A 21,614-nucleotide genomic window follows, 5' to 3' on the forward strand; every position below is an offset into this window, starting at 1 on the left:
AATCTCTTTAAGATTTGCAGGGTTTGGAGAACAGTGAATAGAGTCAATATCACAATGTGAGATATTTGGGTAACTTTTAAAATTTTAAAATGGTTTATGTAAAAAATGTGTTTGTGCATAAAGTACCAAAAACTCTTTTAGTTCCAATCTATTTTCATTGAAAACGAATAAAAACAACTCTCGGGAACCAACCTAGAACCTCCTGCGCTCTAGTTATTGGCTCTCCCTATTGAGCCATCCAACCTTGGACAGTTCCCCTGCATGACTCCAGCCTTGTTCTATGTTTCCCGCTAGTCTGGTTCCTGACTGTCTGTCCTGACACTGCCCTGCCACGAATTAGGACTACCTATAAAAGCCTGGCCCTGACACTCCTCCAGTGCATGATTATTGTGCTCCAATCATTGATCTAGCTCCACGTCTGCCTGCTCCTCTGCAATTCTACTGAGACCTTCTGGTATCAACCCCTAGCTTCCCTTCTGACTACGCTACCCGTCTCATCCATCTGTACTGCAAACTGAGCCCTCCCGTTGCCGACTACTGGCTCCTCCCTGACTGCTCTCCAGACCTACGGCTATTACACCTGAGGCTCCAAGGCTCCAACCCAGTGCCTGAAATGGCAATAACAACACAATTTTCTATTATTCATAGATAAATCAGAATGGCACGTACCTATTGAGATGGTATCCATAAGAGTGGTAACATACAGTTCTGGGTCATCTTCAGAGGACAGAGTCTTCCATTTTGGCCAGTCTTCAAAAAAAGTTGTAAAATCCTCTTTATCTATTACCCCACATAGTAAGACAATCACTTTATTTGGTGGCTTTAAAACGTTCCTTAAGTTTTCCAAAACTTCTGGATTTTCAAAAGTACTCTCCAGATCTCCAGACAGAAGAAGGAGAATGCATCTACAAGTCTGAAATGTTTTTATGCTTTTCTTAGGTATAGGGCTATCCTCACAGAGTTCGTAAGTTTCAATACTGAGAGGTTGAAGTTGATGATTTGTTCCAAAGAGACTGACAAGATATCCACACCACTCGATTGCATCAGGTCCATGAAGTATTAATAAATCACACATCCCTGTAAAATGCCAAGAAAAATTATTTTTTACATGTAGTGCTAAATGTTTTAGGTTAACAATTGTTAATTGGGGGCAAACTGCAAAATTGTGTAAAGAAATGGTGAACCCATTCCCTACCATAATTGTAATTTTACCTTCATGAATTTCACTATTTGTATCTCTTACATTTATGGAATAGACCATAAATATTGTGAATTTACGTCACATAGGAATGAAAAATGTGATATTTTGTTAGAAAAATCCATCATACATGCGCTGTCTATAGAAGAGTTCTTAAACTTGTTTAGCCCTTCCTGACCAGAAACTTTACCCCCTTTGCTATCAGGCATGGGCCACAGTTATAGTCTATGGGAATTCACGAACTGGTTAAAGGAATGAAGTGCCTCAAAAAAGTCTCAAAATATCGGATGAGCCTATTCACTGCTTCAAACTCACTAAGGAAGTTTAATGACAGGTAGGAGATGCATACCGGGCACACTATCAGGTCTTTGATTAGGTTTCTGAATCCATTAGATATGGTATTTGTTCAATATTTACTGTTTATTGATCAATTCGCTTTTAGTGCTTGTTCTAGATTCAGTAAGCAGCAATGGCAGTTTAACCACCCTTAAAATGCATAATTTAGCCAGAGAGTAAGGCCGCCTGCACACGGGCGGATTTGCATTGTGGAATCCGAAGCGGGTGTCCGCCTCCGGATTTGGCAGCAAATACCTCCCACAGCATGCTATGGAAGACGATTTTTCCTGTCCTCAAGCAGAAATCAATTATGATTTTCCGCTTGTGGGGCAAAAATCGCAGCATGCTCTATTCTTAGGTAGATTCTGCGCTGTCGGCTTCCATTGAAGTCAATGGAAGCCGTCCGATCCACAGCCCTTCTGTAATCATCATTACGGAAAGGTCGTAGTGACAGCGTGGCATTATCTGTACTGCGCATGTGCACCGGCCGACACATCCGCAATACATGTAAGAATAAGGCCGACAGGTCCACGGGGGTCACCGGCCAGACACAGAGTCAGATTCTGCTGCTGGATCCCGCATACAGTATCCAACCCGTCCGTGTGCAGGCGGCCTTAGGTATGAAGATAATACTTACAAGTTCTCAATATCACCAAAAGTAATACATCAAGTCTTGCAATCAACAAGGGAGTGATTGCCAATAATCTGCCTCCAAACTCACTACCACCATTCGAGAAAAATAAAGGAAAGATGGTGTCCAAAGTAGGTGCCTAGTATCACTAGTAGACTTGTATACGTTTTTCTGTTCTTTCCCTGTTCTTCTCAGAGGGATTATTTACACAAATTTTCCCAAGTTCTGCCCAATTTTGATATGGACAGAACTTGCAGGGGAAAATAACTCATTGATTTCAATGGGTTAATTTACATGAGCAATTTTTCGCTTGTACTGATAGTGCAAGATCAAAAAATACCAGCATGTTCTATTTTTGGACAATTCTGTTCAATAATCGCCTTTTATTTCCTATGGGTGTGTGAAAAAAAAGTGAATTGCATACGAATGTGATGCTTTTGTTACTATATTAACTATTGGAACAATATGTGTTTTTTTTATGCATATGAGAATCGCATGTACAGCGCTGTGATATGATGCATTTTTCTTGCGAAGCGCATAGCAATCACATTAAAAAAATTGCACATTTATAAGTGTTACAGTAGTTTGATTTTCTCAAACTGATATCGCACTCGCCTGTGTAAATACAGCCGGACGATATTCGCTTCCATCTAAGCAGTGCCCCCTTCCTTCCCACTCACCGGCTCTCTGCCTCTCTTCTCCACACCTGCGTTTGCAATGGGAGGGGAAGGGGGCAGGGCTAAGCTCTGCTCTGTCCCACCCACTTTCATTGCTAGGTATAGATAAGGGGCGGGAGCTTAGCTCCAGTCCGTCCTGCCCACTCCCATTGCAAACTGCTCGGAGGGGAGGAGAGAGGCAGAGAGCGAGTGAGTGGGAGGGACAGCATATATTGGCCGGACGTGAAAACCCGGCTGATATACGCACATCTGAATAAGTCCTGAGGTAGCATTGAGGTAGATTTCAACCTAAAGAGAAAAAACACAAGAAAGATCTTTCCCCTCCAGCCGGCATTCCAACTTTTCTATATATTTTCCATTGAAGTTGCGAATGTTTCCACCGCTCATACACAATGTTAATTGTGTACTGGCGACGGAAGTCACATCCATTGACTTCAATGGGGCCGTCTGGGGAATCTGCGCTAAAATAGAGCATGCTGTGATTTTTCTTCCGCCCAAAGAATGCGTAATTTGTATCCACAAGTGTGAAAAAAAAGCAAAAAAGCATGCCTTTCAATGCCCACGTTTTTCCACAGATCTCCTGTGCAGATGGTGATCGCGGAATCTGCAATCCAAATCCACCCATGTGAGCCCGGCCTTAGGGGAAGGATTTGCTGACTTCAAAATTTGCAAGGCTTTACTAATTACCAACTTTGGGCGATGCAGTTCTCTAGCTTTGAAATTCCATTTGCCAACTTCAAAGATGATAAACTGCTTTTCTTTTCTACACTTCATACGGACATATTTGCATGTGTTTTTGTGCACTCAAAATATGCGCGTGCAATGTGTACAGAATAAAATCCATTGATGTCAATGGGTTTATTTACATAATTGATTCTTTTGTGCGCATTTAGTTCACTCGCATAAAAACCCCTGCTTTATCTCTGCGCGTTTGCACAACAAAACTCCCCATAAAAGTCTATGGGAGGTGCACAAATCCGTAAAATGCTGCGCAATTCTGTAAAAAATAGAATACAACTGTACCTCATTAGGCTAAATAACCTTTTAAATCAGCGCTGCGGCTGGCGGCGCACATGCATATCTACCTGGTTCACTGTGCAAATAGATTGCGCTGAGGCGCCCATAGACTTATTTGACAGACTTCGTCCTCATAACTGTTAAAGACATATACTGTATATGTTTATAAATAAGCCATGCAAATAATAAAAGATTAGTGACAGAAGTATCAAGAAAATGTGGAATGTTCGGGTATTTCTTTTTAATCCAATAAGAACTCCTGGGCCATACATTTTCAATGAATATATGTAAAAAGAAGGAAATGTAAAATAAGAATGAAGAAAACAAAAACACGTCATCCACACCACAGGAGCCATCGCCAAAGCCACAGCGTTCAGCGGAGACTTCACAGGATGTTATCATCGAAACAAAACAGGGAAGCGGCTAGGCTTTATTTTAGTGGGAAATTGCAAATTGAAAGAATCAAGAACTATAAATGTAAAAAAAAAGGTATTAAAGACTCTACGCTGGGACTATCCTCCTAAAATGCCGGAGAGGAAAGGGAACCGTGTGAAATAAAGAACAAAGTGCTCTCTGTTTGACACATTAAACCCTACGGTCCCGTCCAGGGTTCCCTGTGAATGCTGTTTGAGGGATTTGAGCCGGAGACACATAGCGGAACAGAAAACACAAACGGACCTCATTAGGCTAATAAGCCTTTTAATCCACAGACAGGATGTGTCGAGTGCGTGTGTGAACTGGCCCTGCATGCGCACGAAGTACAGTATTATGCGCTAATACGAGTGCAAATCTACCTCCATCAATCCTGTTCCCCGCACAAGTACATGGCGCTGAGGCGAGTGTATTTGTGCATATGCTCGTCTGAAGCCTCCCTAAGGCTGCTCTCACACCAGCTGCTTTTTACCGTGATACAACGCTCCTATTGATTTCAAAGGGGCCTTGTAGACCTGCGCTCGAACACGGCCGCGATTTCCGAGCGCTGTCTGTTCTATTTTTCTGTGCTTTCGCATTTTTTAATGCACCTCATCACCTATAACAATGATGGGGTGTCAAACGCTGGACCATGTGTTCAAAAACGAGGCTTGAAATTGCAGTAAAATGCCACAGTTTCGAGCAGCGTTTAACTGAACGCATGTGTGAGAGTAGCCTATGGGCTCCCACCCACTAGCGGTTTTTTCTCCACTGCGCTGCGAGAGTAAGTGAAAACTCTCGCAGAGCAGTGCGAGAAATCGCAGCAATATCGCTGCGACAGTCTTTTCAATGGGGCCAGCGGCAGCAGCGCTAGCCCATTGAAAAGATATGGAGAATGCCGCGGACTTCTGTCACAGCTGTGGCAGGAGTTTCCTTCATCCCCGCGGGGACCGTGGGGATGAAGGAACCCTCTGTCACAGCTGTGACAGCCGTCACTGCTGTGGCAGAAGTCAGCGGCATGCTATCCCACTGCTGCTGATCCCAGTGGTTTCTGACAAGGCCTGCAGAATGATTATCGGAGAAGGGCTTGAAATAGAAGCCCTTCCCCGATAATCATAAAAAAGTGGTTAAAAAAATAATAAAAAAGTTACTCACCTCTCCCGCTGTCAGCCGTGTCCTCCGGCTGGCTCCCCGGCACTGCTACTAAGCTCTTTCAGCACACGGGGATTTAAAAATCCCCGCCTCCTGAAAGGGCTGTGCAGATTGGCTGAGGGCTCAGCCAATAGCAGCTACTGCTTAGCTATTGGCTGAGTGCTCAGCCAATGGCAGATAGCTCTTAGCTATTTATTCATGAATAGCAATATCTTAGCCATGAATGAATAGCTAAGAGCTATCTGTCATTGGCTGAGCAATCAGCCAATAGCTAAGCAGTAGCTGCTATTGGCTGAGCCCTCAGCCAATCTGCACAGCCCTTTCAGGAGGCGGGGATTTTTAAATCCCTGTCTGCTGAAAGAGCTCAGTAGCAGTGTCGGGGAGCCAGCCGGAGGATGCGGCTGACAGCAGGAGAGGTGAGTAACTTTTTTATTATTTTTTTAACCACTTTTTTATGATTATCGGGGAAGGGCTTATATTTTAAGCCCTTCTCCAATAATCATTCTGCAGGGCTTGTCAGAAACAACTGCTTTCAATGGGATTGGCAGCAGTGCCGATCCCATTGAAAGCAATGGGATAGCATGCTGCGGACTTCTGCCACAGCTGTGACAGCTGTCACAGCTGTGGCAGAAGTCCACGGCATTCTCCATATCTTTTCAATAGGGCTAGCGCTGCTGCCATATCCCAGCGATTTTGGGTTATCTGCCTGCGTTTTTCTCGCACTGCGATGCGAGACTTTAACTTTAGAATCGCATCGCAGTGGTGAAAAAACGCCAGTGGGTGGGAGCCCTATGGGTGCTTTCCCACAGGACGGAATTAGTCGGCGTGGACATTTCTGCGTCACAATGTTAACCCTATGGGGCTTGAATTCCGCCCCTGTATAATCTGCACAGCTTTACTCCAAAAACTGCACTCACACAGCTTGCTGTTTACAGCGCTTAGGCCTTATGTCCACGGGGAAAATCAGGCGGATTCTTCATGGAGAATCCGTAGCGGGTCCCTCCTGCCCCGCGGACATGAGGCTAAAAATAAGAATAAACTCACCTGTCCGGACGCTGCGGATCTTCCCTCCGTCGCGGCCGGATCTGCTTTTTTTTCGGCCAGACAGGTGAGTTTTAATTCTGGTACGGGTATTCCGCGTATCCGGACGGCTTCCATAGGCTTCAATAGAAGCCAGCGGGAACTGTCCCAGCGGGAGACGAGCACGAAAATGGAGCATGTCGCGGTTTTTTTCCCGCACGCGGATCCGCGCCTGAAGGGAAAAATGACACCCGCAGGTATTTAACTACCTGCGAGTGTCCAATGCATCCCTATGGGGCGCGGATCCGCATGTGGGAAAAACGCTGCGGATTTTAAATATTAATATAGCCGTGGACATGAGGCCTTAGCTCGCTGAATGCTGTAGAGCACCTTCATTGATTTCAACGGCAATTCTTAAACTAGCAATCGAATGGCGTGTTTCTAACGCAGCATTTTTCTAGCGCTAACTGTTTTATTTTCAGGCTTTTAAGTACTTTTAAATGCGATGTGGAGCATTTTTAAGATCTGTCAAAAACCCTAGTAGAACGCTGTGTACAGCATTTTACTGCATTTTTGAATATAGTGTTCTATGTCATTGGGGGTGATGGGGGAGAATGAAAGTGGTGATGTCATCAGCTTGCTTCGCCTGCATTGCCATCGCACTGAAAGTGGAGTACCAACGCAGGCAAATGCTTACACTGAACGCAGTACAAAGCAGCTCTGCCCTAGTAAAAACACTGCCTTAGCAGTCAGTATGTGACACACATGGAGCTCCCACACCCACCTGGAACCACAGTAGCTTATGTATGGATACTACTTATGTCATGGGTATTTTCTGATTTCTCCAGCCCCTTTACCTTCTGTATCACCCCATTATTTCTAGTATGAATGTATGAATGTAGTGTGTAAGCTCGTTGGAGCAGGACCCTCAACCCTACTGTCTCCATCAGTAATTCACCACCTGTAAAATCCCCCAATTATACACTATAGAGGTAGCAAACTGATTTGAACTGCTTTTCAATAGCTGAGAGCTGCCTCTGATTGGTCCCTGCGCTCAGCCAATCAGAGGCATCACTCACTCACCCATTCATGAATTCATGTATAGGTGAGTGAGAGATGCCTCTGATTGGTGAGGGCTGTGACCAATCAGAGGCAGCCCATTCAGCAGGTGGGTATTTTAAATCCCCGTCTGCTGAATACTACACAGAGCAGTTCAGGAGAACTGCCAGTCGGACACGGCTGAACTCCGGCTGCTGGAAAAAGGTGAGTATACATTTTTTTTTATTTTTACACATTTGCAGGATGCTTTTCAGGTAAGGGCTTATATTCATCCAGCGCTTGCCGGCAGCCCATTGCTTTCAATGGAGCCGGCTGTATTGCCGGCTCCATTGAATTCAATGGGCGAACATCGTTCTTCTCTGCCACAGCTGTTACAGCTGTGGCAAAGGAGAACGATCTTTAGTATATGTTCTCAATGGGGTCGGTGCTGCTGCCGCTGGCCCCATTGAGCACTTATATAGAACACAACGATTCTGCGAATCGTTGTGTCCTATAATTTATCACACATCCGCATAAAAAGCGGACATGTGACCGATCCCTTTGGGATGCATTTGGTCTATAGATCTGCAGATCGGACCAAAAAACGGTCGTGTGACCGAGCCCTAAGCCTTTATTCTTTATGACCAACAGAATATTAATGATAGGTGGAAGGAATACTCAGAGGAACTATATGCCTGCAACCACATACCTGGACCATTGTGTGAGGTGGACTTGGAGCCTCCATTATGGAGTCAGAAGTGGTTATGGCAATGAAATAACTAGCCAAAAATAAAGCACCAGCCATAGATAACATACCAGCAAAGCTATTGCTGCCAGTACCAGTGAAATCCATCACAGCGGTGTGCCAGGCAGTATGGGCATCCGCACAATGGCCACAGGACTGGAAAAGATCTGTCTTCATCCCTCTACTAAAGAAGGGCGGCTCCAACTCATAAACTATAGCCCTCATTCCGCATGCAAGCAAGATCCTTCTCCAAATTATACAGCAAAGACTGAGATCAGTAGTTGATGCGGCACTCCCTGAGGCGCAGGCAGGATTCTGGTGAGGATGTGGCACCCGTGACCATATTGCAAACCTGCGTTGGACCATGGAAAAAGCTAGAGAATACCAAAAGAATATCCACATGCGCTTTATCAACTACATCAAGGCCTTTGACTGCATCTACAAGAGCTGGGTGTATCGATGCATCTAGTCAAGCTATCAAAATCACTTTATACTAAACAAGAAGCCACTGTGAGAACACAGTATGGGGATACAGGTTGGTTTGGAGGGCTGCATCCTCTTACCCTTCTTGTTTAACCTATATGTGGAAGTGATCATGTGGAAAATGGGCCTAAACAAATTTGCAGTGAAAATAGGTGGAAGAAACATCAACAATCTCCATTATGCGGATGCCACAACTCTGCTTGCAGAAACTGAAGCCGGTCTGAAGCAGCTGATATGTAAGATTAAAGCTGAAAGTGAAAAAATGTCCCTCTACCTGAATTTAAAGGAGATTAAAATTATGACAACTGCAAAAAATAGCCAAATCAAAATCGACAACGAGGTCATAGAGTGCGTGCGAGACTTCATCTACCTTGGCTCAAAAATTGACTAGGATAGCATTGGGGTGAGGCGCGATGCTAAACATGGACAAAATCTGGAAAAGTAGGGATATCGGTATAGCAGCTAAACGCAGGATAGTGCAAACCACCGTTTTTCCCATAGCCATGTATGGATGTGAAAGCTGGACTGCAAAAAAGCTGATAGAAGGAGGATTGATGCGTTTGAGCTGTGGTGCTGGCGAAAGCTGCTGTGTATGCCCTGGATGGTGAGAGTAACAAACAGAGAAGTCCTGAATGGTATAAGACCCGATATATCACTGGAGGACAAGATGACCGGACTTAGACTCATGTATTTTGGCCATGTAATGCAAGCAGAGTCACTAGAAAAATCTATAATGCTTGGACAGATCAATGGCGAAACAAGACCTGGCCGGCAAAGGACACGATGACTTGATACCAGGGGCAAAACTATAGGGGATGTGGTTGCTCCCGGGCCCAGGACCCTTAGAGGGTCCATAAGGCCTCTCTTCTCCATATAGTAAGCCTAGTACTATGAATAAAGCATTACAGTTGAGGGCCCTGTTACATATTTTGCATTTGGGCCCAGAAGCTTCCAGTTACGCCTCTGCTTGATACTGTCAAAGCTGATACTGGCATGGATATCACACAACTGAAAGAAGCCGTGCAAAACCGAAAAACATGGAGGGAGCTCGCCTTTAGGGCCGCTGAGGGTCGTGAACGACTAAACGGCTAACGACAACAACATTTTTAACAGAAGCAAGGAAAGCATTAGACTGGCTTCACATGGTGAGTTCAATGGGTTCGTTCACATGCATGTATTATCCTGCGCGTTTTGGCCTCATGAAAATAAACGCAGCGTGCCATATTTTCCTGAGCATGTACACACTGAAAGTCCTCATAAGAGTCAATGGGGATGCACAATATGCTAGAAGAAGAATAAAACACTGTAATTGCGCAGAAAAAGAACACATCTTGATCTCATTAGACTAATTAGCCATTCCAATGGTTGGGAACTTCGGTGCTTGCGTGTGCAAGAAGTACAGCAAAATATTTTGATGCCTGCACAAAAGCAACGTTCATTCCACAAAAACACGGCGCTCATGGACGTGCATATCCACATAGACTCGTGTGAAGCCGGCCTTGTGGTGATATCATCTGCAGCAACACATATTACAAAACATCAGCTCAAAGTTCCATTTTTACACCAGAGTTGTCACATGATTTACAGAACATGATATGAGTGTTCTGTGTGCCTGTAAAGTCAGCGCCAGCCGCTGCCAAGTATAGGACGTGATGTAACGGCCCTGCCGGATATATGGAACAAGAATCTACCAGTTGGCACTTTATGGATGTTAGAGCAGGAGTTTGCAGTTTTTTATTTGTGTTTTATCTTCTTCTCTCATACTTTTATATTTTAATCATTTTTATGGAAACATTTTAAACAAAATTGAAAACCAAATATTTTACCACTAATGCATATGTGGCAAGGAAATGTAAGATATCACTGAAAAGGAAATAAAAGAAAAACATGGCAAAAGATGTGGCAATCGTCAACATGACTGCATAGTAGTTAAAGGGTATGGACAGCTTGGGGGGGGGGGCTTTTTTCACTTAAATGCACGTATTTTGGGCTGACAATCCATTTTGCAATACGATATTATTACAAATTCTGCACTGTTTGCCTTCTGCAGCTTCTACGTATCACTGGATATAGAAGCTGCAGTACGTTTACACAGGACAATAAATTGTTCAGATTCCCACGGTCTAGCGAGAATCTGAATGATCGCCGTTGAGTTTAAATGCGAGCGCTGACTGATGGACCAAGTAGTTCTCTTATCGCTTGTTGTTCAGTTTACGCATCCATAAGAAGTGGGTGACTATCAGGCCATGTAAACACTTAGAGGGTCCCCAAAGCAGCCTCAGCCCCCAGATTGTATGGGAATGCAGCCACATATCTGGGGAACACTGGGGCGGATGTGTCTGTCAGTTATCACCCCCCCCAGCTGTGTGGAACACCATTTCTGATGGCACACTGGCAGCAGGGCAGGCAAGCACCTCTAAAGCATGTTGGGCAAGCTCTGGCCACTCGTCCAGCTTAGACACCCAGAAGTCTGGATGAGTGGTCAAAGCTGGATAAAGGGCTGTGGTCAGGAGCGGGGATTAACACAACTTATGATGTTACCTCCGTCGTTATAAAATGTACAGGGCCGTTTCAAGAAAGACAGGGAGCAAATTCCGCAGCATTACTGCATCCAAAAAAGTCAAAATCTGTAACATTGCTGCAGATTTTGACTGGAAATCAGCCGCGTATCTACAGCTGATGTCATACTATGCTGCACACGACTACCCCAGGGGCCCCCAACTCCAGTCCTCAGAGGCCACCAACAGCTCATGTTTTCAGGATATCCTATGATGAAAACACCTGTGGCAATGTGTGAGGCATGGATAATAATTACATCACCTGTGCAACGCTGAGGAAATCCTGAAAACATGACCTGTTGCTGGTCCCTGAGGACTGGAGTTGGGGAACACAGGACTACTCGGTCCGAAGGCTTCCTGCCATCAGCGCTCCCCAGTGTCTGGTTCCCAGCGGCCTGTAGTGGCCTCACCTGACTGACCAGCATCACCTGACCAGGGTGCTGGGAACCGGAAGTGTCCCTTATATTGGCCCCAGTAGTAATAGCAACCAGTCACAGCACAACTTTCATTTATTATGCTGCTGAGGTAATACTTACCTCAGCAGTATAAGAAATAGCAACCAATCACAGCGCAGCTTTCATTTTACCTCAGAATTATAAGTAATGGCAACCAATCACAGCACAGCTTTCATTTTACCTCAGTAGTATAAGAAATAGCAACCAATCACAGAGCAGCTTTCATTTTACCTCAGCAGTATAAGAAATAGCAACCAATCACAGCACGGCTTTCATTTTACCTCAGCAATATAAGAAATGGCAACCAATCATAGCGCAGCTTTCATTTTACTTCAGCAATATAAGAAATAGCAACCAATCACAGCGCAGCTTTCATTTTACCTCAGCAATATAAGAAATGGCAATCAATCACAGCACAGCTTTCATTTTACCTCAGAATTATAAGTAATGGCAACCAATCACAGCACAGCTTTCATTTTACCTCAGTAGTATAAGAAATAGCAACCAATCACAGAGCAGCTTTCATTTTACCTCAGCAGTATAAGAAATAGCAACCAATCACAGCACGGCTTTCATTTTACCTCAGCAATATAAGAAATGGCAACCAATCATAGCGCAGCTTTCATTTTACTTCAGCAATATAAGAAATGGCAACCAATCATAGCGCAGCTTTCATTTTACGTCTGAATTATAAGAAATGGCAACCAATCACAGCGCAGCTTTCATTTTACCTCAGCAGTATAAGCAATAGCAACCAATCACAGCACAGCTTTCATTTTACCTCAGCAATATAAGAAATGGCAACCAATCATAGCACAGCTTTCATTTTACCTCAGAATTATAATGGCAACCAATCACAGCACAGCTTTCATTTTACCTCAGCAGTATAAGAAATAGCAACCAATCACAGCGCAGCTTTCATTTTACCTCAACAGTATGAGAAATAGCAGCCAATCACAGCACAGCTTTCATTTATTATACTGCTGAGGTAATACTTACCTCAGCAGTGTAAGAAATAGCAACCAATCACAGCACAGCTTTCATTTTACCTCAGCAATATAAGAAATGGCAACTAATCATAGCACAGCTTTCATTTTACCTCAGCAGTATGAGAAATAGCAGCCAATTACAGCACAGCTTTCATTTTACCTCAGCAGTATGAGAAATAGAAGCCAATTACAGCACAGCTTTCATTTTACCTCAGCTGTAAAAAAAAATGGCAACCAATCACAACACATTTTACCTCAGCAGTATAAGTAATGGCAACCAATCACAGAGCAGCTTTAATTTTTTTATACTGCTGAGATAAAATGAAAGCTGCGCTGTGATTGGTTGCTATTTCTTGTACTGCTGAGGTAAAATGAAAGCTGTGCTGTGATTGGTTGCTGTGGGCAACAAAGACAGATTTTCTTTCAGACGGCTTTCATAAGAAAGCCTACCTGTCACCTGTTTGCTCCAGCAGAAGGTACAGGACATACACACGTTATAAGTTTGTGTGTGCTGAAGGTTATATTGTGGTTTAACACTTAACGGCTTAAGCATATAGTGATGGAAGGTGATGGCGGTGTATCTGCAGCCGGATGCCATGTGGGCGGCTCTGGTTATAAAATGTGTTTGTGAACATTTCATGTGACCAGCACGTTGCCTGCCACAGCCCCACAGTAAGTCACCCCAGTGCTGCCCCCTAGAGGCTCTCATGTCGTCTGGCCAAACGCCGTTCTATATTCCAATCCATATTGTGGTTGAGGTACATAATTACCTTTATGTACCTTAGGCCGCCTGCACACGGGTGGATTTGAATTGCGCAATCTGGAGTGGGCGACCGCCTCCGTATTCCGCAGCAAATACCGGCCGTAGCATGCAATGCAAGAATGATTCTTCCCACACACAAGCGGAAACCCATTGCGGTTTCCGCTCACAGATGAAGAATCGCAGCATGCTCCATTTTCCTGCGGATTGTACACAGACGGCTTCCATTAAAGTCAATGGAAGCCATCCGGCCGCGGATCCCACAGGAACAGCAGGAGTTTGGAAAAAAATCTGTACTGCGCATGTGTGACGGCGAGCCGTGCGAACCATCCGCAGTGCAGAAAAGAAGAAAATAATGGTACACATGGAATCTGACCCGCCTGTGTGCATGCAATATATATGTATATATATATATATATATATACACAATGTGGACTGGAATATAGCAGACAAACTAGCCCCGATTTAAACGGCTAGTCAGTACAAGCTCCACGTGTGTTCTAGTTCCAGTGGAATTGCGCATCTCCTTGTGTATTACGTGCACATTACACCCCCGTAGACTTCTTTGGGGGCCCTTGGCACGCAAAAGTAAAGCATTCTGCATTTATTTTTGTGTGTGAAATGCGCACATATAATACGAAGATGTGCACGAACCCATTCAAACCAATGAGTTTCATTCTCTGCGTATTGCGCAGGTAAATGTTTGTGCACGCACACCCATGTGAAGGAGTCTTTAGGCTGCTTTCACGCCTGCGTTAGCGCTCAGTTCAGGGTTTCGTTTCGTTGTTCCCATTTTGGTGGAGAGAAACTGAAATATAACGGACCCTTTTTCCCCCATTGATTTTGTGGGGTTTAAAAAGAATAGAAAGCAAACAGAAAGGCTTCAGTTTTAGAGATGAGTGAGCATACTCGTTAAGGACAAATACTCAAGCGAGTATCGTCCTCTTCAAATATCTGCTGGCTCGTCCGCAAAGATTCGGGTGGCGGCGGGGGTGAGCGGTGGGTTGCGGGAGTGAGCAGGGGGGAGCGAGGGAGGAGAGAGAGAGCTCTCCCCCTCATTCCCCCCACCCCGCTTTTTCGGGCCGCCCCCCGCCGGCACCTGAATCTTTGCGGACGAGCAGGCAGATACTCGAAAAGGACGATACTCGCTGGAATATTTGTCCTTAACGAGTATGCTCGCTCATCTTTATTCAGTTTGCTTCTTTTCCCTTTACATTTTTCAGGAGCCCAAAAAAACAGATCAGGAGTGAACTGAAGCCCTTCGGTTGGATTTCAATGGGGTTTAAGGCCGCATGTCCATGGGCAGGTCGGATTCTGCATGCAGGAGTCCACAGCAGAATCTGACCCTGCCCGCAGCTGAGCATCCTCCATACCTGTGTGGGCAGGCGGCAGCATCCGCACGGACCTCTGTACTTCCGCATTTTCTGTACTGCGGACAGTCCACATTCCCACAGAATCCGTGGCCTGTCTGTAATGGAATTGTGGACAGGCCACGTTTCGGACGGCTTCCATTGACGTCCCCCGCGCGGATTCCACATATCAAATCCGCCCATGGACACTTGGCCAAAAGATAATGAAAAGCAATGGGGAAAAAAACTAATCGGTTTCTTTTTTCCATTTTATTTCAGTTTCTCTTCCAAAAACAATGCAGAAAGACGTAAATCCTGAACTGACCCTAACGAAGATGTGAGAGCAGCCTTACACTGGGGTCACACAGCATGCAGACATGCAGCGTTACACAGCTGTGCAGCCGGCCAGGGGCGTAACTATAGAGGGTGCAGGGGATGCGGTTGCACCTGGGCCCAGGAGCCTTAGGCGGCCCATAAAGCCTCTCCACTCCATATTAGGAGCCCAGTACTATGAATAAAGCATTATAGTTGGTGGCCCTCTTACAGGTTTTGCATTGGGGCCCAGGAGCTTCAAGTTATGCCTCTGTGCAGCACGGTTTAGGTATGGGTACGGGTACAGATACAGATAGATGGGGTCCCCAGCTCATCTTTTGCATCAGGGCCCCTGAGCCTTTAGTTACGCCCCTGCAGCCGTCGGTGACTCGGCGCACTGCCTCATATCTCACGTACGCTTCCATGCACAGTCCCCCCGTTTTTCTTTTTTGTTTATATTTTTGGCGTGTGTATATACGTGCCCATTGAATACAATGGGCTCTATTGTGCGTGTAAATGCGGCAATGTAGAACATACTGCATTGTTTTTTTCTGGTCGCGTATAATGTGATTCGGACATGCTAATGTGAGTGCAACTGGGTAAATCAATGTAATTAATTGCCTGCATGTTAACGTGTAGTACACTGGCGTACAGGGCCTGCATAAGAAGTGGTAAGCATACGGTCGTGTGACACCGGCCTTAAGCTGTTTGGTCATAAATTCAAAGGGCCAAATTTAACATACATCAAACTTTATTAAAAAATTTTTTACAAAATAGCCTATATATTTAGGCCCCTCCTTACTCGAGCGTATACAGTAAAGCTATAATGCAACATATTTGTGCTATAAACAAAGTTGATTTACACACATGTCTGCATAGTTTACAGCCCTTTGTTGGGCGCGCAGGGCCTGTTCATATGTGTGCGAACACCCACACCCTGGCTATTTAGCCTAATGCGGTCCAGATGTGTTCTTTTCCCTGCTGTTTTGCAATACATTTTGATCATCTCCTTGCATATTGTGTTCACATTTGCGCACCCCCCCCTTAAACTTTTAGGGTGCCCTTTGGTGCGCAAATGCACACAAAGTAGAGCATGTTTCTCACACCCAAAAAAGGAAATGTGTATGAACCCATTGAAATCAATGGGTTGTATTCTCTGCATATTGCGCATGCAAATACGAGCGCAACTACGCCCGTGTGAAGAAGCCCTAACTCATTTGTAAAAAAAACTCTCACTGTTGGATGCTGATAGTAACGTACACATTGTAGCTGCCCGGATTGGTATTGTATTCACTATTGCTATTGAATTCAATGGGAACAGGGACTGCAGTACCAACCCGAGCCGCTGACAAGTGTACAATGCCATCAGCATCCAGCTCTGTACAGACTGACAACAGCGGAGCACCAGGGGTCCCGAGTGGCGGATCTCCACCGGTCAACTATTAATGACCTATTTCTAGGAAAGTCTTATTAGTAATTAAATATCGGAGAAGGAATATACCATGTTTCCCCAAAAGTAGGACTTACCCTGAAAATAAGCCCTACCCTGATATTTGGGGGAAAGGGTATGAGCGTGAAAATAACCCCTAGCTATACAAAAGAAAAAAAGCAATACTTACCTAGCAGGTGCCATCTGGGTCCCTCCAGCTGGTCTCTAAAGCTCCTGCACCGCGGCTGGGCCCATCGATGCAGCGCTCGATGAACCAATCCCAGCCATTCAATGCAGTGGTTAGAAAAAAAGACTTTCATCCCACCTTAGACGGCTTCTAGCTTCTGGTTCCATACAGCAGGTGCATCTCCAAGTGCTTATACAGCCTTGCGGTCACTTTGGCTTTCTTTCACAAGTAAATTCCATAGACGGGGAGGCACTGGTGTGACAAACTTGCTGCTTTATTGTTTAAAATATGTGCATATTCACAGATAAAGAAGGACCGGTTTCAACTCTATTACGAGGTGAACAAGGCTCGTGATAGAGTTGAAACCGGTCCTTCTTTATCTGTGAATATGCACATATTTTAAACAATAAAGCAGCACGTTTGTCACACCAGTGCCTCCCCGTCTATGGAATTCAATGGAGTGACTGTGATTGGTTCTTCGAGTGCTGCATTGACTGGCTGAGCCACGGCGCTCGAGAACCAATCAGAGCCATTGCTTCCTCGAGGCGGGGTTTACGAATTCTGTTACCAGCAAGTAATATTCTGTCGGTGACTAAGGGCTGAAACAAGAACGCCAGAGCTCCGGACATCAGCGGGGAGACCTGAATGGTGCCTGCTAGATAATTATAAGACATCCCCTGAAAATAAGACCCTGTACCTCTTTTGGAGCAAAAATTAATATAAGACAGGGTCTTATTTTCAGGGAATCACTGTACTTTTTCCCCTAGGAATATTAACGTACACTATTTTAAATATGGCACATAAATCTTCAAAATACTGTAAGATGCGAATGACTGACTGAAAACAGCACTGATTTGTGTAATCCATGAAGGGAAATAGAAAATGATGCAACAGCAGAAACTAAAATTTTAACAGGGGAAATTATGGGGAATTTCTTTTTAACATGACTCGCTCTCCAAGCACAATGTCATCCAGCTGAATAGAAAGTATGCTTGTTATAATAGGTCAGCCAGCATCAAGTATATAGCGTGTAAACCAAAGGTCGGTCCTTTCCTACTCTGCAGGCTGGGACGAGGGTATGTCTGCAGTATTTTCATTGTGGAAGTCAAATTATAACCAGTGCATGTGGTCAGAATGATGGGCTTCAATGGCAAACAACAAACCTGGGGGGGTTTAAGCCACACGTGGCTCCCTGGTGCGAATCAAGAAATACCCTTTAGTAAAGCAAGGAAATGTATGAAGTGAAGAAGATCAGCCAGATTCATTTTTAGGCCAGTTTCAAATAAGCATACCAAATACAGACACATGAAGGCCGGATTCACACAAATGTATAAGCACAGCGTATTACGCACAAAACATTTGTGTGCAAAAAATGCACAAATACACTTACGCTCGTGTGAAGCCGGCTTTAAACAAACCCCAGGAAAATCTAAGTCCTGCTCAGTAGAACCACAGTCCAACCACTGGGATTCCAGCCATAATACAAATGCTATGACTCTATTGCAGCCTTTAGAAACCAACCTCAGGCCAGCTTCATACAACTGGATTCCTACTGCAGAATCTGAGGTTGGCGCCCACGCAGGGGATCTGCAGCAAATTGCACGCATTGAAAGGTATGTACTTTTGCTTTTCCCTTCACACTCGTGGGAATAAATTGCATATTTTGCGAGCAAAGGAAAAAAATCACTGCATGCTCTATTTTGCTGCAGACTCAGCACGGGCGACCTTCATTGAAGTCAATGGAGGCTGTCCATCCCACAGCCAATCTGCAATAAACATTGGGGATGGGCCACGAGTACCCAAGTCATCGCCTAGTGACGGCATGTGAAATGCAAACATATATTTTTTAAATCTGTACTGCGCATAACCGCCTGCAAGCCTCCGTACTCATCCGCAGTATAGATTTTATAGGTACGCTGTATCGCGGCCGGGATCACAGCTGGATTCCCCTGCGGAATCTGACCCGGTCAGTGGAAGCCGGCCGTCTCGCTATACTTCCGCTGTAGCACAGTGGAAGTATCGCGTGAATACGTGTCCCCGCCCAGTGCCAGCCGCATCATGCGCTGCACTGTGCTGGCGCAACGGCTCTAGGGAGGGGAATAATGCGGCGGATCCAGCATGTGAGTATGAGGGTTTTGGAGGGCGCCATGGCAGACTCCGCTGCGATATTCCGCTAGCGGAGTCCGCCACGGCCGTGGACATGGGGCATAAAGGAACCATAAACCATAGCCATAAAATGTGATAGATGTAATAGCAAGGATTAAGATACTGCATACACAATGAAGCTTGATAAATGTACTTTATGTTTCTCTAATGTGTCTGTAGTATATAAGTAATTATGTTCTGCTACTTTAGTGATTTCTCACACATAGGATTATTATGTATGTCGGTTCTCTGTTACATAACAGTTCATGTATGTTAATGAACAGTTGGTAGCACTTGATACAATGAATCAAAGGATTTCCAGTCTTCCTTCCAATAAAATAATAAAAGCATTACTTGTTTATCTGCAATAGTTAGATAGCATAACCTATGAATATCATTGACATGTGCAATTTGCATATGATTTCCTTTTGTAAATTCTTCTTGTGGGATTTTATTTGCATTGTACAAACATCAGGGATACATACTATACTTAGGCCGGTTTCACAAGGCAGAGTTCCTTGGAATGCATCGTGCTCGCCCGTGTGTAGGCAGCCTTAAGGTGCTTTTAGACAGAACGATTATTGCTCAACAAAATCACTTAAATGAGCGAAAGTAAACGCTAATCGTTTGGTCTACATGCGAGCCAACAACCAAACGATGAACGCTAATTGTTTACTTTTCGTTCGTCGTTCATTTTATGAAGGCATAAAACCATCGTTGGCTCATTCACTTATCGTTCAGTTTGAACAGCACTTGTTGAGTCCTCATTCACTTATACGGCAAATGTAAAAGACTGAATGATTCTGAACAATATTTTTGTTTGAACAAGCCAACGATGTATCTGCCTGTCTAAACAGGCTGCAAAAGAGTGAATGCTTTAGGGCTCTTTCACACGGACGCTGCGATTTTCGGCTGCCCGCATCATGGCCAAAAATCGCATGAACGAGAGCCAGCTGTGACCAAGTCGCTGCTGCATCTCCCATTTTTTAGCCTATTCAGACAGCTCTGCTAAACTCCTTCCCTCTCCTTCTTCACCCCTTGCCGGTTGCCAGCAAAGGGAGGGGGCTGGAACTGAGCAGAGCTAGTCATGCTAAACTCCCTCCCTCTCCCCTTGCTGACAGCTCCCACAGGCTGGGGAGGGAGTTTAGCAACGCGAACCACTGCTAAACTCCTTCCCCCATCCATTTTTTTTTTTTTCACTTTTTATTCGAGTTTTTTCATTAAACAATACAGACAGATAAAGTCTTTCATATTCATACAACAATATAAATGAAATCTTACATTTTCAGTTTCAAATGTCAGAATTTAGGCTGCCATAGGAGTCTATGGGAGCTGCTGGCAGATTCCGGCAAAAGATAGGACAAGTGCTATCTGTTCAGGCATCGCATAAAAGTGGCTGGCGGAATACACACCGTGTGCGCTATGTTTCCAGCCAACTAATTTCATGCAGGGGAAATCACCCATCTGAACAAATTCTTCAGAATCCAATGCATCAGATGGTCGCGATTTTCGGCCAGTGTTTTATTGCGAGCAAAATAGCAGCGATAAACGCTGGCGTGAAAGAAGCCTTAGCGGTGGCATCACTCACTCGTTCGTTCAAACTATACTCGGCTCAACTGAAAGGACCCTTAGTATCCAGAAAATTGCAGCACAGTTGAATCGATCCTCACATTATATTGCATTCTTGAGCATTTGCCAGTTTCTGTATGACAGCAACCACAATTATCCTACTATGTGCTCACTTAATAGACGTATGTGAATATAGCCTGGAAGTTATTACCTTTCCTAATGAAAGCCAGCATTGATGAAGAGCAGTCTGCCCAAACCTTATCATTGGGAATTTTTTTTCTTTTTCCTCTATTTTTAGAAACATCTATGAATATGTCTCTCAGGGAATAATGAGAAGAGATCATTGTCTCATGTCTATTCTTTTATTGCACATATTGAAAGAAAGTATTGTTTCCCTGGCTGCAATATGATATTTAGCCACAAACCATGTCATTTAAAGTAAACAGGTGACTCCATTTTGTTCTGTTACATTCCAGCAGCCATAACTTTTTAATTGTTCTGTCGACATAGCCATATGAAAGATTGTCTTTTGTGCGACAAGTTGTATTTTCTAATGGCATCTTTTTTGGGTACATATAAAGTATTGTATAACTTTTATTATTTTTTTTAGGATGATTTGGGCAAAAAAAGAAATCAGAGGCAGCACTTCAGGAGGCGGGGATTTTCAATCCTTGGCCAGAAGAGCAGCAGAAGAGTAGTGCCGGGATCTGCAAGAAGATGCGCCAGAGATGACAACGTTTCCCAGGTAATGTATTCTTTTTTATTTTTTACAGTTATTGATTATTTTCAGTGTAGGGCTTATATTTCAAGACCTCTCCCCCCCCCCCCCCCCCCGAAAATCCTTGTGGCATAGAGTCCCCTGCCACTGCTGTCACAGCAGTGGCAGAGGATCGCAATCGTGTTCCATTGATTTCGCTGGGGCTGGCGCTGCTGAAATCAATGGGAGAAAATCACTATCTCCTGCTGTGAACATCGCATCCAGGGCTTCAGAAGGATTGCGAGAGCGATATCGGAGAGTCAATCACATCCAGATATCGCTCTCGCCAGTATGCAGGAGCCCTTAGTGTGAAAAATAAATAATGTAACAACATTATTCTCTGGGTCAGCACAGCGATACCATATTTAGAACTTTTTTTGTTATTTGTGTACACAA

General features: G+C 44.5%; 1 protein-coding gene across 2 annotated transcripts in view; it reads right to left on the reverse strand.

The window, feature by feature from the left end:
• Positions 1 to 21,614, reverse strand: part of PIK3AP1 (phosphoinositide-3-kinase adaptor protein 1) — a 101,442-nt gene that overhangs the window by 66,866 nt on the left and 12,962 nt on the right. For both annotated transcript variants that reach the window (XM_066600621.1, XM_066600620.1), the window contains exon 3: positions 670 to 1,077. In XM_066600621.1, coding sequence (XP_066456718.1) covers positions 670 to 1,077 — 408 coding nt within the window. The remainder of the gene's footprint in view (positions 1 to 669; positions 1,078 to 21,614) is intronic.

This window comes from Eleutherodactylus coqui, chromosome 4 (assembly GCF_035609145.1).
Source record: "Eleutherodactylus coqui strain aEleCoq1 chromosome 4, aEleCoq1.hap1, whole genome shotgun sequence".
Classification (NCBI taxonomy): Eukaryota; Metazoa; Chordata; class Amphibia; order Anura; family Eleutherodactylidae; genus Eleutherodactylus; species Eleutherodactylus coqui.